Source organism: Plecotus auritus, assembly GCF_963455305.1.
Source record: "Plecotus auritus genome assembly, chromosome: 7".
NCBI lineage: Eukaryota > Metazoa > Chordata > Mammalia > Chiroptera > Vespertilionidae > Plecotus > Plecotus auritus.
This window is the reverse complement of record NC_137774.1, coordinates 132,545,079-132,564,395: the sequence shown is the minus strand read 5'-3', so window position 1 is coordinate 132,564,395 and position 19,317 is coordinate 132,545,079. Positions and strand designations below refer to the sequence as shown.

The window sequence follows — 19,317 nt, the reverse complement described above, 5'->3', positions numbered from 1 at the left end:
AATTTCTGCTCTAAGCTTATAAGTTTTCAATCTTTCTTCTTTTCTAGTATAAGCATTTAAGGCCCTAGGTATCTGTTGAAGTACTACTTTTGCTGAGTCTCACAAGTTTTTATATGCAGTATATTTTCTGGATGTAGTATATTTATACTAGAGGCCCGGTGCATGAAATTCGTGCACGGGGTGGGGAGTGTCCCTCAGCCCAGCCTGCACCCTCTCCAATCTGGGACCTCTTCAATCAGGATCCGGCCTAAACGGGCGGTCGGACATCCCTCTCACAATCCAGGACTGCTGGCTCCCAACCGCTCACCTGCCTCTGCCTGATTGCCCCTAACCGCTTCTGCCTGCTAGCCTGATCACCCCTAACCACTCCCCTGCCAGCCTGATCGACACCTAACTGCTCCCTGGCCGGCCCAATTGCCCCTAACTGCCCTCCCCTGCAGGCCTGATCACCCACAACTGCCCTCCCCTGCAGGCCTGGTCCCCCCCAACTGCCCTCCCCTGCAGGCCTCAGTCCCCCACAACTGTCCTTCCCTGCAGGCCTGGTCCCCCCAACTGCTCTCCCCTGCAGGCATGCCCCCCCCCCAACTGCCCTCCCCTGCAGGCCTGGTCTCCCCCAACTGCCCTCCTCTGCCGGCCTGGTCACCTCTAACTGCCCACAACTGCCCTCCCCTGCAGGCCATCTTGTGGCGGCCATCTTGTGTCCACATGGGGGCAGCCATCTTTGACCACATGGGGGCAGCCATCCTGTGTTTTGGAGTGATGGTCAATTTGCATATTACTCTTTTATTAGATAGGATTATTTAATATATGGTACTTACAACTATTTTTAGCTTTCATTTATGAATTTTTCTTTGATCCATGAATTATTTATATAAATGTTTCAAAATTTATAATAGTTAATGTTTGCATATTATGTTGTTAGAGTTGGTTTTCATGTCTTTTTTTTATATATATATAGAAGCAAATTTCCCAACTAAATTATAGATGCCTCAAAAGCAATACTCTCAAATTTTATTTGTGTCTATATCCTGACTATGTTTTTTGGCATACAGTAGATGGCATAATACTTATATGTTAGAGAATTAAAGGAACTATCATACTTTTTATTTTCTAGGTATACAAGAAAATTCTGAATAAGTCTACAAGTAGGATGGACAGTTATTTTAAAGCAGCAGTCAGTGACTTGGACAAACTCCTTGATGATTTTGAACAGAATCCAGGTTTGTTAGTTTTTTATTTTTGTCACTAATGAAATTTAAAAATGTCTTTAATTCAGTTATATCAGATATAGAGTACTCTTAGCAAAATTTGGTTTCAATTTTGGTCACATGGATATCTTCTATAAAAGATTCACGTATTTCATTATAACATATTAGTTTATTCTTACACTGAATGGAACAAATAGCCAGAAATAAAGTAAGGTAACTAGAAGTTTTTCTCCAGATATAAATTTAGCTAAAAGAAGGATCTTTAAAACCAACATATGAATCAGCTAAAAGTAACTTGAAAGCTCTACATAAGTTTGTATTTCATTACTATGAGAGATGGTATTTTCCACATCTTAGAATGAAGACTAGGAAACTGGAAGGTGGAACAATGAAAGTAGATTGTTTTTTCAGTTATTCCTTAGATTGATTTTTATAGTTTAACTGAGTTATTTTGAGTGAATTTCTATCACTTAATGATATTGACAGTCAAAAGTAAAAACCCCAAGTACTTTAAATCCAAATAAAAATAATTTTGGATGTTATTACTATTTTGCAAGAGAGTACTCTATCTCTAAAAATGTTGTTAGTTTGGAAGTCTTTGAAACATGACATCTTTGTAATAATTTTTATTTGGGTCTCCTGAATAACACTGTATCTTTATTTTAATTAGATGAACAAGATTATCTCCAGGATGCACAAAATGCATATGATTCTAACCACTGTTCAGTTTCTTCAGAGTTGGCTTCCTCACAGTTAACTTCACTGTTACCAAAGGATCAGCAATGCATTAATTGTTGTGTCGCATCAGAAACATGCTATGAAACAAATCAGATTTCACTGAACGAAAAAACAGATGAGGGACTAACTTCTATACAAAATGAGAAAAACGTAACAGGACTTGATCTCCTTTCTTCTGTGGATGGTGGCACTTCAGATGAAATCCAGCCTTTATATATGGGACGATGTAGTAAACCGGTCTGTGATCTGATAAGTGACATGGGTAACTTAGTTCATGTAACTAATAATGAAGAATATATTAAAAAATTATTGCCAGATGATTTTAAGTCTAGTGCAGATTCTTTGATTGAATTGGATTTATCTTCAGTGTCAGAAACTCTTTGTGTTTCATCAACATACCATGGTAATAATGCTGTCGGAGAAGAACAAAATTATGTCAACTCTGAATTACAAAATAGAGAAATCAGTGGAACTAACGAATTGAATATAAACATAGATACAACTCTTTCAGATTCATGTAATTATAGTGGAAAAGAAAATTTAAAGGATATAAAGATCTCTAATCAGTTAGAACCAGTTGATGATTTGAACATGCCATCTGCCTTGACTCAACAAAGTTCCAAAATGTTTGACGCCAAAGACAACCTACAACACAAGAACCAGCCATGTGAATTAGTAAAAGCGGATGGCTGTGTGGTAAAAGAGGAGGTACATGTGGCGGTCATAGCTGCCACAGAATGTTTAAAAGAAAGAGGCAGCCCAAATGCTTTGCCTTGCAGTCTTCCAAAAAATGAAAGTTTATCCTTAAATGATTCAAATTCAAGAGATGAAAATTTCAAATTACCTGACTTCTTTGAAGAAGATAGGACTGCTATATTTATAAAACAATCTGCAAAAGAAGACTCAAATTTAGATCTTAAAGATAATACAGATGTAATCCAAGATTCTTCTTCAGCTTTACATGTTTCAAGTGAAGATATATATTCCTCATTGTCCTCTCTTCCAGTACCTGGGTCTTTGTGTGGATCATTGATTGAAAGTAAAACACATGGTGATTGTTTACATCAGGATGAGCATAAAGATAATATACAAGAAGCAGTGGCTGTGCGTGAAGAAATAGAGAAGAGTGTTATTCTGGGTGGGGAACCATTGAAGGAGACTGATCTTTTGAAACAAGAAAAATGTAAAAACATACTTCCTCGGCCATTAATTGAAAAGATAGGAGATGAAAAGGCAGATCCTGACCACAAGGAAATCAGAGTTGACTCTTTGGATTACTCTAATAACACCAGTTCTTCTACAGCAGCAGAATCTCAAATGGAGCTTTTGGGTGCAAATGCCCCAGAGTCTTCCAATCATTGTGAAGGTCTCACTTTTTTAAGCAATGATATTGACGGACAAGACTTAGGTTACTTTAATATTGATGAAGGCATAAAAAGTGGCACACTAGTTAGTGATGCTGAACTTGATGCCTTTCTAACTGAACAATATCTTCAGACAAGTAACATAAAGTCGTTTGAAGAAACTGTAAGTGACTCCAAATCTCAAATGAATGAGACAGATTTGAAAAGCCTAGATGATGGAAATGTCAGTAATATGTATTTCAATGCTGAAGCAGGAGCTACTGGGGAAAGTCCTGGTGAAACAGTTGATAAACAAAATACAACAGAAATTGGTAGCCTTTCTTTAGGGGAAAAAAGTATAATTCCAATTGAACAAGCATTAGTTAGCAGTAAATCTGAGATTACTAGTGAATTGTCAGTCTCTGATTTTAACAGTCAATCTGTTTATGTTGGAGGGGCCAGACCTAAGCAGTTTAGCATTCCATCAAGAACAAGGAGTTCAAAAGAACTAAATAAGCCAGATGTTCCACCTGTGCCTGAAAGTGAACCCAGCATAACCATTGATCCAACAACTTGTACTACAAATTCTATAACCGATCCTCAGGTTAGTTTTAACTCTAATTATATTGATATAGAAAGTAATTTTGAAAGTGGATCCAGTCTTGTAACTGCAAATGAAGAATCTCTACCTGTAAACACTTGCAAAGAAGGCTTGGTTTTGGGCCAGAAACAGCCTACTTGGGTTCCTGATTCAGAAGCTCCAAACTGTATGAACTGCCAAGTCAAATTTACCTTTACAAAACGGCGGCACCACTGCCGAGCATGTGGGAAGGTAAGTTATACAAAAATTTTAAGTCTTATTCTTTTGAGACATTTTAAATGAAATTCTATGTGATGAAAACCTTATTAATAGATTATTTAAAAATTCAATTAATTTAAAATCATTGTTTGTCACCTACATGGAAATATAGAAAGCATTATCATTTTATAGATTGTTTGAGAATTGAATAAATGTCAAATCATCATGGGTATTACACAATGGGAATGAGGAACACTATTTACTAATTTTTGTGAAATCTAAGAATACTTGTCTTTATCTGCCTAACATTAACACATCAGATATTCTCAATTCAGCCAGATCTCCATTTATCCTTGAATAAGTATACTTTCAGAACTACTCTGTAGTTAATGTTGTGGTTCGGTAAACAGTGAAAACAATTGGCTTACACAAGATTCTGAACAGTGAAGCTGACCTCATTTGTGTTCGGCTGCCTTAATTATCTGTAAACTCCTGAGAGTTGGCTATAGAAGTAACATTGCTGCCCTAACCGGTTTGGCTCAGTGGATAGAGCGTCGGCCTGTGGACTGAAGGGTCCCAGGTTCGATTCCGGTCAAGGGCATGTACCTTGGTTGCAGGCACATCCCCAGTAGGGGGTGTGCAGGAGGCAGCTGATCGATGCTTCTCTCTCATCGATGTTTCTAACTCTCTATCCCTCTCCCTTCCTCTCTGTAAAAATCAATAAAATATATTAAAAAAAAAAAAAGAAGTAACATTGCTTTTTTTTTAAAAAAAACCCTCAGATGAGTACATGCTTAGAGAGAGAGAGGGACAGAGGGAGGGAGGGAGGGAGAGGGAGAGAGAGAGAGAGAGAGAGAGAGAGAGAGAGAGAGAGAGACAGACATCAATTGGTTGCCCTGCATGTGACCTGAGTGGGGACTAAACCTACAACGTAGGCATATGCCCTGACCAGCAATCGAGCCAGAGACCTTCTGTTGTACAGGACGACACCCCAACCAACTGAGCCATACTGGCCAGGGCTAGATAAAAGTATTTTAATAACTATATTTGAATATAGTGATTCAAAAAATTATATAATCAGAAAAAATGGTTTTTGGTTAATTAGATTTTGGGCCTCCCCTCCCCCTACCTCCAGTAGGTATAAGTATGCATGAAATAGAACCAAATTTGATATTTTATTCTTTATAGGTATTTTGTGGTGTTTGTTGTAATAGGAAGTGTAAACTGCAGTATCTAGAAAAGGAAGCAAGAGTCTGTGTGGTCTGCTATGAAACCATTAGTAAAGGTGAGTAGTAACCTGACATTTTCTCTAAGTAATTGAGTATGTCTTAAAAACAATTGGATTGTGACAAAGATAAACTTCTTTATTTTCTTAAGGCGAGGACCTAGTGTTGACTTATCTGGCTTAGGTGGGACATCCCAAGGCTTGGTTTCTCTTCTTTTTGTTCCACTGTCACACTTAATGCTACCAGTTTGGAAAGGAAGCATTCAATTTCTGGAGTGGCATTTCATTAACTTTTAACAGGTACCAAGTCCCTAAGTGCTGCATTTCATCTGCCTATTGTTTTTGCCATCATCATTGTCATCATTATCATCTTAATCTAAACATTTATCGAATACCTACTAATAAATGATATTTAATCTTATATATTAATAGCACCAGGCAAGATAATAGTTCTTACCCTTTACAACCTAAAATGGGTATAAAAGATAAGATAGTGATATCTGTCTTATAGATAAATTTATAGGACTGCCACACTATTTGTATATTTTTGTCCCATATTTTTTTCCCTTCTCAATTTTAGAATTTTGTTTTTATGTGTTCCTACTGTTTCTCGGGCTCCCTAGCTAGCTACCATTATGAGCAATAATCTTTGTGGTCTTGAATTCTCACAGTTGTGTGTGTGTGTTGTGTGTTTTGTGTTTTTTTCCTCAAATACACATTTGTTCTTTTGAGTACTTCTTGGCATTTTCTAAAATTGGTTGACAATTTAATTCCCAGCAAATATTACTTGGGACTTTTTAAAGACCAGGCCTGTGTACTAGCTCAGGCAGTGCTTCCTGTTAGCCAGGAGAGTAAATACCTGATAATAATTTGTTTTTCTCTTTTGAATGAAGATAAATTTTTTCAGCAGTTCTTCAAAAAGCTCTGATGTGAGTCTGTTAGCTTGAGGTAAGCTGCTTTACTCCCTGCTGTTGACATGTGTTCTGGAAGATTATAATAGAGTATAAATCTTTTTACATTTCTATATTATCACCATTGTTTATGAGGTTAGCTTAAGTGCTTATAGTTGTTCTGTTTTTTCTTACACTGCTTCAATAGCCTAGAAGACAACTGCTCCTGCTGTTAGCCATGAAGATTTGAAACATTTGAGTAGATAGGTCAGATTCTTAGGTGGACATTAATACATATTCTGACTGTAAGAATCCAGAAGGGGAGAAGATCAAGAGTCATTAAAGACTCTCAGTAGGTTATTGAGCTCAAACATTGGTTTATCAAAGAAATTCTTTTGAAAACAATTTGTTTACTTAGCTATCTTTTATTTATTCTGTTTTGATATCTTATAGCATGTAATTTCATTTATGGTTCTCTTTATCATTGCTTTATATACCACAAGAAAACATAATAATTTGTTTTCATATCACCTTTAGCATTGAAAATGGTAGAAATGATCATTTAAGATAATGTTATTAAATAAGAGGAGAAAGATGGCTCACACGTTGTGAGACACATTTCATGAAGTATTAGAAGAAAAAATAATTTGAATACAGATATGGACATTGAGGAAGTTGTGCTGAGACTGTTAAGTTTCAAGGCAGCATGTGTGTGAGTGCCATTAGGTTGATTTAGGGTAAGGTGGAAATTATTTTGAAACCCAGAGTAAGATGTTTGGATTTCAGTTGGTTAGTGGAAGCCATTTCATAAGAATGCTATTATTTACTGTCACTTAAGGAAGGCAATTTGTAGTGGCAGCATTTATAGCAGGTCAGTTTGGAGATATGCTGAAGGGAGAGCTACCAGTTCTGTTCTATGTTATTCAGGTGAAAAATCATTCAGCAATATTCAGGTGCCATTCTGTATTCTGGCGCACTAGCTGAGAACAAATAGACTCCCTGTTCTCATGGAGCTTACAAATTTGGGAAAAGTGGACAGACAGTAGGCAAAGAGAATATCAGATGATGATAATATCCTAAATGAAAATAAAAGAGTGTAAGAGGGGTAGATAGTAACAGATTGGAGGCAAGAAGCTGTATTTTTTCTTATTTGTATTTTTTTAATATATTTTATTGATATTTTACAGAGAGGAAGGGAGAGGGATAGAGAGCTAGAAACATCGATGAGAGAGAAACATCGATCAGCTGCCTCCTGCACACCTCCCACTGGGGATGTGCCCGCAACCAAGGTACATGCCCTTGACCAGAATCGAACCCGGGACCCTTCACTCCGCAGGCCAATGTTCTATCCACTGAGCCAAACCGGTTTCGGCAAGAAGCTGTATTTTTTTTATAAGGTGGTCAGAGTAAGGTTTTATGATAATGACATGTGAACAGAGACTTGAAGGAAGTAAGAGAATAAAGCTAGTGAATACCTATGGGAAGAACATTCTAAGCAGAGAGAACAATAAGAGCAAAGACCCTAAGCTAGAAGAGTGCTTCTTGATTTGTTGAAAATCAAGGAGGCCTAGGTGGCTGGATCATAATGAGCAAGTGGAATTGTAGTGAGAGATGAGGTCAGACAGTAACAGAAGGCAGAGGAGGGATGTAGGCTGTGTAGGGTCTTGTGAGCTATTGTAAAACTTAAATTATTCACTCCAAGGGTTGGGAAATCATTAAAGGATTTTAAACAGAGTAATGATATATGATTTATTTCTTAAAAGAATCACTCTGTACTACGTTATAAATAGACTCCAAGGGTAAAAGGCAAAAATAGTCATATTAAATAACAATAGTTTTCTTTAATAGATATCAAACATAAGCTAAGTATAATATTAAAATAAATAATTGGTAGCTTATACTGAAGTGGAGTGCTGCCAACCAAAGGAAGGGCATGATCTTTGTCAAGTGCCACTTCTTTTTCTTGCTAAGCCATTGATTTCTTACTTCTTACAACTTGAAAAATTGAATATTTATCATATTTACTTTGAAATTTTAAAAAATCTGAGATTTTAATGTTATTTTCTCCCCGTTATAGCTCAGGCATTTGAAAGGATGATGAGCCCAACTGGTTCTAATCTTAAATCTAATCATTCTGATGAATGTGCCACCATCCAGCCTCTGCAGGAGACCCAGACATCCAGTGTACCTTCTTCACCTACAACCCTACCAATCTCAGCCCTTAAACAACCAAGTGTTGAAGGTAACTAGAAGAAAATCCTGTGTCTTAGACTAAAGATAAATTACTAAAATAGAAAATTACTAGTGTTGACAAGGTCTAGTGAGGAAAGAGAAGCCAGACTAGATATCAGAAGGAATTTAATACAGGAAACTGGTTATACATGTATATTAGAAGACAGGAAGAGCAAAAAGGCTATGCTCAAGTGACTCAGGGATTAGTAACAGCAGGAAACAACCACCAACGCTAGGGCAGAGGGAACAAAAAGTGAGAAGCAGTATTGAGTACAGTACAGAATTACCAGAAGGTACTTGGTTCTCAGACCTGGGATTCAGGGGTTGGGATACCATGTGGTTGGTGCTGTGATCTTTGGGGAACACCAACAAGCAAATGGTAGAACCATCAAGGAGACTAATGAGCTTTGTGCTCAGATGACTGAAGGAGTGTTCTGGGGTTGATGTAAAGGAGTACTGAAAATCATGGGGCATGCAGCTATATCTGGGGGTGCTGCTACTTCAAGAATCTTGGCAGGAACTCAAAGGAAAGAATTCCTTCTCTTCTAACCTTCTAATCTCCTACCTGTGCCTACCATTGGTGGAACCTAACTAGGCCCAACTAGCAAGAGGGTCTGGGAGTTGCACTTTGCAGACTTCCAGCATGACATCAGAGAGCTTGGTGGAGAAGGTAGGCTTGGGTTTGAGAAACAATAGGTAAAAACTTGGCCACTTCCTTAAAAATCTTTTTTAAATGTATGTTTTACCAGAATAAAAATGGTTTTTAAATCTTTGGACTCTGTTCTTTTTTACAACCTGTTGTAGGTTAGGATCTTGAGTCAAGTCCATTCATATTTTTAAACATCAACTATTAGTCTGTTGCGTGCTATAAAGTGACTTTACCTGTCAGTTAAAGGCAAATTCAGATACTTGTGACAATTATTTTGGATTTTAGTTTCTTTCTCGATAGCTATGTTCTATTTATGATTATAACTTAAATAAGGAGATTCAGCATATATAGGAGTGGGCAAAAGTAGGTTTACAGTTATAAGTGCACGAAACAGAGTTAATAAAGCTATTGTAATAATCATATCCCATGTGTCTTTTTCCATCTGAACAAATGTATGCTTACATATTATAGTTTTAAAGCTGAATAAATTTGTTTTTAGAAATATTTATATATTTTCTTATATTGACATCCTGAATTATTAAACTATAAAAGTATTGCAAATATAAGGAAGATACCTTATTTAATTTGTATACTCATAATGCAAAAATTATATATGATTCTAGTTTTTTCAGTGTTACTCTGTATTGTATTTTGGAAACTAGATATATTAATCCTTTTAATCTTCATATTGTTCTAAAATCATCTGGCAGAAATTTTCATAACCTTCTTTTGTAGATGCTTTATAACAAAATAACAAATATTCATGCTGATATCTAGTTATTTCCTCCAAATATGGGATGAAAATGTTAATAAATATTAATAAAGTTTAATATCTACATTATAAGAATAAAATATATTATGCTTCTCTCATCAAATAAATTAAAAGAAATGACGTCTGATGCACAAGTGCACCTGTTTCATTTTTTAAAATTTTTATGCCTCTTTCTGTTCTCCAAATGTTTTTCTTTGCTTATCTGCCATGCTCTGGTATAGTCCATTTTTCTTTCCTGCGCCTTAGTTCCTAAATTTTATTCAGTCTCCACTCTACACTCACAAATTAGTTTTAATAATATAGGCTTTAAATCTGCCCCCTTTGTCTTTAAGAAATAACCTCTCCTGTCCACTCTTTTTCTGAGGACGTGCTTCCCAGGCTCATCCTGCCTTAGTATGAATTAGAAAAAGACTTCCACTATGGGTAGCTGCACATAAGGCCATTTCTCTAGGCTTGATAATAGGTAGCAAAAGCTTTTGAAAACATTTTCTGACCCATTTTTATATTAAATCATTGCAATATTGCCAAGTTAAAATGCTTTATTTTTTAAACTGAATCTAGGATTATGTTCCAAAGAACAGAAGAGAGTATGGTTTGCAGATGGTATATTGCCTAATGGTGAAGTTGCAGATACAGCAAAATTATCATCTGGAAGTAAAAGATGTTCTGAAGACTTTAGTCCTCTCTTACCAGATCTGCCCTTGGTAAGGAATCTAAAGAATGACTTGTTAATTTAATAAAATTTTATTTTGTAGATAATTCCTTATGTGATTATTAGAGTGTGTTTTTTTTGAACACTATGAGCTTCCTAAAATGAGAAATATATGATATAGAGAATATATTTTAGGTTTTACCTTTTCATTGTCAAACTTTTGGTCTCAATGCCATTTTGTGCTCTTAAAAGTTATTGAGAATTCAAAAGAGCTATAAGTTTTTTCTACTAATAGTATTTCTATTAATATTAGTTTATTTTAACTAATGAATTTTAAATTTTCTCAATTTTAATATTACTGTAATACCTTAAGCAATAAAATAAAAAAGCTATAAGTTTTGTGGATTATACTATTAATAATTACTATAGCAATATTAAAATTGAGAAAATTTAAAATTCATTAGTTAAAATAAACTAATATTGCCCTAGCTGGTTTGGCTCAGTAGTAAAGCGTTGGCCTTCAGACGGAAGGGTCCCAGGTTTAATTCCAGCCAACGGCACTTGCCTGGGTTGCGGGCTCAATCCCCAGTAGGGGGCGTGCAGGAGGCAGCCAATCAATGATTTCCTCTCATCATGGATGTTTCTATCTCTCCCTCCCTCTCCCTTCCTCTCTGAAATCAATAAAAATATATTTTAAAAAATAAACTAATATTAATAGAAATACTATTATGAGAATAATTCCAAAACAAAAGTTTAATCAGGCATAACATTTCATTATTTTTAATATTTTTTATTGATTTCAGAAAGGATGGGAAAGAAAGAGAGAGATAGAAACATCAATCATGAGAGAGAATCATTGATTAGCTGCCTCCTGCATGCACCACACTGGGGATCGAGCGACCGGGAATCGAACCTTCACCACCTGGTTCATAGGTCGATGCTCAACCACTGAGACATGCCGGCCGGGCAAGGATAACATTATTTTACATTTCAGCTTAATGTCTGACTTAGTAGAAGAAAAATTCTCATAATTGCATGTATATTCAGTCTGTTGTGATATGTTGTTTGGTGAAATTATATGAAGAAAATCCTAGGACCTCACTGACTCCCTGAAAGGGTCTTGGGACCCCAGGAATCCTTGGACCACACCTTAAGAAACACTGTTATAGGGAAATAGAACTGAGATTTAGGCTAATATTTGTTTAATGATTTTCAAGGACTTAGTAAAGTATGTGGTGGTGTATTTATGTTTGCATTTACACAAATGTGCTAGGTGTTAAGTAGAAGAAACATAATACAGACTCCTAGTCCACTAAGAATTCTCATTGTAAAGTAGCAAAATGCTCCTAGAAGCAAATATTAATATACGAAGTAGGAATGTTTTATTCATTAAACAAATATTTATTGAGTATTTACTCTGTGCCAGTTACCTGGTTTATTTCGGGTATATACATTGGACAAGATGGATATGTATCATGCTCTGTTCAAGTTCACATACCAAATGCTGTTTGTCATTAAGAGTTTGGGAGCTAGATTTTACAAGTAGCCATTATTACCAAAAGTGTTTCTGAGCTAGCACCTACCCTAATCAATATTTTAACAAAATGAAAGTTCTAAATAGGTTAGTAAGTATTATTTGAATTCATAAGTGATATCATTTAATATTGACTCAGGTTTGGCCAGTCTAAAAGAAAGGGCTTTTTAAAACATATGTGAGATGTAGTATATTACTGGTGGTTACTATTGTGGACTATATTTACCATACTGTTGCCTAACCAGCCCCGCTCTGTCTTTTCCCCTTTTCCTCTCACTTGCTTACCCAAGGTATTTTGACTGTCATGAGGAGAGCCTTGGGTTAAACTAAATTGCTCACTGTGTGATATGGTATAAGATCCTGAAGTTCTCCTTGCTTCCTTTATCTAATCTATAAAATTAAAATCATTAGTACCTACCTGAGAATACAGTAAAGCTAAACCTTATGCTCCTGAATTTGAAGAAGCCAAATGGTACTATTTCTTAGGAAATTTGGCTTCTGAAGAATTTCTGAGCCCATTTCAGTTTTATTTATCCTTATTAAAACGGTATGTTTGGCTATAGAGATGAACATTTCACAGTTGAACAGAGACTATAAACTGATTTTTTTTATTACATATTTTACAGATGGTAAACACAGTGGATCATGCCTATTCTGCTACAGTGGAAAAACCAAACAATGAGATAGGAGATATTACAAGAAATGAGATAATTCAGAGTCCTATTTCTGAGGTTTCATCTGTGGAAAAACTGCCCATAAGCACAGGAACTGAGGGGTTACCTACTTCTGGATCTTTTACACTAGATGATGATGTTTTTGCAGGAACTGAGGAACCATCTAGTCCAACAGCTGGTGTTTTAGTGAACAGCAATTTACCTGTTGCTAATACTTCAGATTATAGGTTACTATGTGGTATTGACAAGAATGTGGGCAATAAGATTAGTCTTCTACCTAGTGATGAGGACAGCTTGCCCCCTCTTCTGGTTGCATCTGAAGAAAAGGAATTAGGTAGGAATAGCAGTTATTTAAATTTAAAAGTTGTGGGTTTTTTTTTAAAGAATGTACTGATGAATTTTGTCTGTGTTGTGTGAAATGCATTTTTTTAAACTTGGACAATTTGAAACATGTATTATGTCTTGGTAACTTTAGTTTACAGAGTCTTATTATATATAAAAACAAATTCTAAAAAGATTTGAACTTTTGAGATGAAGATGATTCATTTATAATATCTGACTTCCTAACTTAGAGTGAGACAAAAGGCCAATACAACAGGAAACTCATAGACTTTTAGCTCTGAAAATATTTCCATTGTATTAGAGTTTTGATTACATATCACTTTTTTTTTTTTTTAAAGGAGAGTGGTGCCTAAAGAAAAGAGTATTGGATTAGATGACAAAGCTAGGAATTTTAGTTTGTCATTGGCTATTTAATATGTATATGACTTGAAGCATGGTATATAATCTCTTTGGGCTTCAGTTTCTTTTTAAGAGAAGAGAACCTAGATCTATAAGGTCCTTTCCAAACTGGAGATCCTGTGGTTAGCTCCTACTTCATAGTAGTTACCTAGGATACTTGCATTATGCTGCATCCTGCAACATGAAGTGATTATGCTCTGTGCATGGCAATGTAGGGGAATGGAGCTTAGACCTCTTTATGTCAGTAGGTGCTATTTCATAAACCTGGCTATAGTGGCAAAAATACCTTCAAGCCCTGTTCTTTGCAGGCCATGGATATTTTTCTATTGATTGTCAAGATTTTTATTTAAAAAAAAATTTTTTTTGCCACTTGTCGCTGGCATAGGCCATATGTCAGCAAGCAGCATGTACAACTTGGGTCTAGATTACTTTCCCAGCATTGTACCAGGGTAAATTTCAGAATTTATAATTGGAGTGGCCGGCAGACTAGAATCCACTTTACAAAAATGTTTGTTTTAACATTTTAAAGGTGCTAAAATTATATAAATATGCTGTTTAATCAACATTTTTTTGTGTATACACAACATATCAGGATTTATATGTATTACAGTATTAATTCTTTACATACATAGAAAAGTAAAAATAAGTATATAACAGTTGTCCAGGATATTGATTGACGTTATGAAACATGTTTGCTTTTGTTTAAATTTGCTCAAGACATTGGTAGATTTATAAATCTGTTGTTGTTTTTTCACTGAAAGCATATTTAACAGGATGTCATATTTTTTCTAATTATATGTCATTTTCATGATTTAGTGCCTGTAGTAGAAGAACACCCATCTCATGAGCAGATCATTTTGCTTCTTGAAGACAAAGCTTTTCACCCTGTTACATTTGTCCTAAATGCTAATCTACTCGTGAATATCAAGTTAGTATTTTGTAAGTAATGATTCATCTTTCTTTGCCTAATTGGTAAGCAGGATATCTGAATTAATTATATCTTTAGGTTTGATATAGACTGGCAATCATGGAAAATAAGCAGCACTGGATATTGGGTTTTTTAGCCAAATATGAATATAAATAAATTTTGCAATTTTATATTCAGTGGGACTAGAAATACAAGCTTACAGATTTTTACTAGTGTCCCTCAGTAAGTGCTATGTTAAAGTCATGGGCTTATAGCTGAACTGTATTTTGATGTTCATGATACAATTAAATACATTTCATTCATTTAGCTTTTAGTGAAATTGAAATTTGGTAATTGAGGTAAGCAAGAATCCTGATTTAGTAGCAATAAAGACAGTTTAAAGTCAATGACTTGTAATCTAATTAAAAGTAAGAAAGTAAATAATCTTCAGTAATAAATAATCCTCAGATCTCAACAATGGGTCTCTTAGCTTTTCATTCTCTTTGAAACTTACCTAATTCTTACCCACTACATTTAATCATATTAGTGCATCTTTTATTTTAGTGTTATTTATTATGGACTCCATCAGATAATCTTTTCTCTTTTCTACATTAATCTTACGCAATTCAAAGTTTTTGTGAGAACTCTGGAAAAATAAGGAATTTGAAAATTGTGCTTCATGCAAAGGACAATTATATTTAGTTTTTTTGGTTAATAGAAGTGGAAATTGATAGTTGTATGCTTTTATCACTTAAGATTCCTCAGACAAATATTGGTACTTCTCAACCAATGGATTACATGGCTTGGGACAGGCAGAAATTATTATTCTATTGTTATGTTTGCCAAATGAAGATACTATTCCTAAGGACATCTTCAGACTATTTATCTCCATATATAAGGATGCTCTAAAAGGTATAGCTTTTTATTTTGAACTGTTTATTTTTGTTTTCATTTAATTTTTTTTTGTTTAAAGTATTACAAATAGTAGTACACATGTCTCCTTTTTCCCCCATTGACCTCCCCCTGGCCTCTCCCACCCCCCTGCATATGCCCTCATCCCTCTAGTGTCTGTGTCCATTGGTTATTCTTATATGCATGCATACAAGTTCTTAGATTAGGGGATGGACAAATTAATTAAAGGCATTTATGCTTTTGGTTATGCTAACTGTACTAAAGATTTATTTTGTGAAGAGATTATTACTTTTTTAGGTCTTAATCATCATTTTCAGTCTCCTTAAATCTAGCACTTTATCTGATTAGTGTCTTTACACAGATTTGAAACAAATTTTTAAGTAAAATATATTTGCCTTCTTTATTTTATTGCCTTTCTTTTTTATGTGTCTATAGTTTTTCTTACTGTTTGTATAAGATTGGGGGGACATTTTGATTTTACTTGACCATGCAGTAAGGAGAAAATTTTTTAAATAGCTTATGGTTATTCCTATCTCCAGGAATAACTGAGCTTTATGCACACAAGGTATTGAATAGATGCTTGTACTAGAGTGGAAATAAAAAAAAATTCTACATTGCCTTTATATAAGCAAGTTTATATGGCGACATTCAAACTCAGAAAGCCTCTTTAAACAACTTAAAATCTTTTTTAAATGATTTTATTTCCAGGAAAATACATAGAAAACTTGGACAATATTACCTTTACTGAGAGTTTTCTCGGTAGCAAAGACCACGGAGGATTCCTATTTATTACACCCACTTTTCAGAAACTTGATGATCTCCCCTTACCAAGTAATCCTTTTCTTTGTGGAATTCTTATCCAGAAGCTAGAGATTCCCTGGGCAAAGGTTTTCCCTATGCGTTTAATGCTGAGATTGGGTGCAGAATATAAAGGTAAGTTTTAGAATATTAAGTTAAATTTTATAGGTTCAAATAGACTAATGTAAAATAAGAATTCAGGAGTATCATTAAAATCAAATTTTTAATGGATTAATGGAACCACTTCTGTTTCACTGTACTTTTAAAATTCCAAAACAACCCTCCTCTACTACCAAATTAGTCTACAAAACCTTGATATGTCATGAAGTTTCTAGATGTTCATAATTATTATATAAACTTACCTTAAAATATATTTTTTAAATTTTAGAACAAACCCACAAAAACGAAGTTTTCTTAAAAGCATGTACTGTAGAGAGTTCATTTTATGTTGCTTACGTGTTAAGAAGACAAATTATTGCCCCCCTTAATTTGTGTACATTAGAGAGTCAAAATTAAAGGATTTTTGGATTATCTGTGCTACTGCTTTCAGTTACTGACTATAATCAAGAGTTGACTATTTTTAGAGAAGGAAATACTTGAAAATAGTGGCTCCCATCTTTGTTAAGCGTGAGGTCCCTTTTTCTTATTTTTATATTCCTGACATTTAGCTTATTATCTAATAGTGATGTAGACTGTATCATTTATGTATAATACTAGTATATGTATATATGTATATTTGAGTGTGAGTTTGTGTGTATCTTTACATATCTACCCTTGATACAATTGGAGATTCTAAAGAGGTTTATATGTATGGTTATTTCTAGTGTTAAACTAAATATATAAATATATATATTTACATGAGAGAGGGGGAAAGGGGGAGGAAGGAAGGTAGATCTGAGAGAGAAACATCGATTGGTTGTCTCTGACCAAGGAGCGAACCCACAACCTAGGTATGTACCCTGACCCAGAATCAAACCTGAGAACTTTTGGTGCATGGGATAACAGTTCAACCAACTGAGCCACACTGGCCAGGGCTCTTCCCCCCCCCCTTTTTTTTTAAAGAAATAGTTTATTTATTGCATGTGAAGTACATCTAATGAAATTTTATACATTTCATTCTAATATAATTTAATAGATATTTTTGGAGGAAAATTAAATGTAGGAATATTATAAAGTGACCTTTACTATTTCAAAATGGACAAATTCAGTGAGAGAGTCACTAAATTCCTCTATTTGGCAAATTTTATTAAACTGTGATTTTTGGGAGGGGGTCCTTATCATTTAGGATTTAAGTATGTGATGCTATTAAATTGCCATAAAAAGTAACAAAATTTAACTTTTATCTCAGGTTTTGTGCTGTGTAAACCAAAGAACTTAAAAATTTTCATTCTGAGCCAAGTGTTACATCCATTCAACCTAATATTTTGTCTCTGATGTTAATATTTGAATGCTATTTTTATGGAAGGTTAGATCAGTATACTTGTACTAGCTAATTTCAAGTAATTATGTAACATATAATCCGTAAGTTTGGCCTGTATCACTTCTAGATACCAAGTCTGTTTTCACACACTGAAAGGAAAATCATGGGGCAAATGAGGGACTTCTCAAAAGATACACAAGGATCAGAGCTGCAAAGCTATGGTAGCTATTTAGTAGTGATGAGGGCATATCAGCAGTTATACATGGAAGTTAACTAGTCTCAGCTATTTTTTCTGAGTTCTTTATGTTCTGCTGGGTTTTAGATAGATTAGCATTGTAGTGTTATTGGTGCCCATGACTCTTTAGGAATGAACTTGGAAGTGTGGTGTGGTGTGTGTGTTTATATTGTTATAGAGTATAAATATTTCTCTCTTTTCCGCATCCAGCGTGGCTAGAGAGCAGTCCAGTTCCTGAGTAGGGGTGGCTGGGGACTGAGAAAATGAAAGAAAGAGACAGACACAGAGATAGAAGGAAAAAGCTGGGGCTGGGTGGGACCACTGTCCTCTGATATGGACAGGGACAGGAACAGTGACCCCAAGCCAATACAGTGTGTTTATTTTATACAGCAAAAAACAGGAAGTTTTACTAAAAGTCAAGACAAAGGAGATTATGTGCATTCCTGGTGCTTGGCTGGATTTAAATAACAAAACCCACCTGCTGGCACCTGGGCTGAAGGTCAAGCTGACAACAGTCCTGCCTCTGGCAAAGTGTGTTTCCAGGGCGTGGCTTTGCCAATGCCACTGAATTCAGCTGACAATAATTAAAGGAATGCCCATGTGCCCTCCCAGGCACTCTCTACAATAGAGATAATGTACATATGTAAAAATTAATGACAGAAGTTGAGTCCCATGATTAAAAACTGAAAATAACTGTCTGAAATGAGTAATTTTCAAATGGGGATTATCTATGCTTTTATGTTGAGATCATTTGGTTAAAATATCATTAAATGTTGGATTAGATGATTTGTGAGGTCCCTTTGAAACTGACAGGATGTCATTCTAAGTCAGAACCTTTGAAAATAGTTTTAAATAAAATTACCTCTATCTAATTACAAGGATGCTCCCTGATTCGTAAGAGATGAAGTAAAAAGTCAGCATTTACCTTAATGTCACTTACCACTATGTCTTATGTTGTTTCTAGTCAACATCCCCTGTCCTCTAAATAACTTACCCTTTTAAACACCACAAAACATGTAATAGCAAAGATGTGAGTTCCCCTGACTTAAGCTCTGAAAATAGATAATGTCAGGTGTGTTGTCTTAGAATTTTAAGAACTTATATTTGTATAATAGGTATTAGAGAGGTTTGCTCCTTATTTAAGCTGAAGGTTAAAAATGTACCTGCTTTTTATCATCATAGAAATAGTCTTACCTTCCTTTTTCACCTTCCTTTCCTTCCAGAGGTTCTGCTACATTGCCAGCAAGTTACCTTTTTCTTTCTGGTGTGCAGTATTTATAGTGCCCTAAAGAAAGAGGAAAGTTGTTAGGTGACAGGCTCCATGTCCCTTATCCTTCTCTGGGTTGATTTCTCTGACTCTGTGTGCTTTTATCATGCTGACCCAGGAACTATAGAAGTTTACTATATAAATCTGTAAATTAGCACAGTTGAATATTAGTTGTACACGTCATTAAAATATTTAATTCTTCTTATTTTTCTTTAAATTCAGAACTTGATAGGGGGCTCTAGCCAATTACTGTAATTTTCCAACCATCATAATTTTGTGGACACATATAGTGAAAAGATTAAATGCTTTGGAATCAGGCAA

At 35.0% G+C, this 19,317-nt stretch overlaps 1 protein-coding gene across 1 annotated transcript in view; it reads left to right on the top strand.

The window, feature by feature from the left end:
- ZFYVE16 (zinc finger FYVE-type containing 16) overlaps window positions 1–19,317 on the top strand; it is a 48,432-nt gene that overhangs the window by 12,231 nt on the left and 16,884 nt on the right. The window contains exons 2-10 of the mRNA XM_080678097.1: window positions 1,115–1,220; window positions 1,879–4,121; window positions 5,277–5,373; window positions 8,281–8,445; window positions 10,418–10,560; window positions 12,669–13,050; window positions 14,274–14,396; window positions 15,121–15,276; window positions 15,985–16,209. Of these exons, the coding sequence (XP_080534223.1) occupies window positions 1,151–1,220; window positions 1,879–4,121; window positions 5,277–5,373; window positions 8,281–8,445; window positions 10,418–10,560; window positions 12,669–13,050; window positions 14,274–14,396; window positions 15,121–15,276; window positions 15,985–16,209 (3,604 nt within the window). The 5' untranslated portion in view covers window positions 1,115–1,150. The remainder of the gene's footprint in view (window positions 1–1,114; window positions 1,221–1,878; window positions 4,122–5,276; window positions 5,374–8,280; window positions 8,446–10,417; window positions 10,561–12,668; window positions 13,051–14,273; window positions 14,397–15,120; window positions 15,277–15,984; window positions 16,210–19,317) is intronic.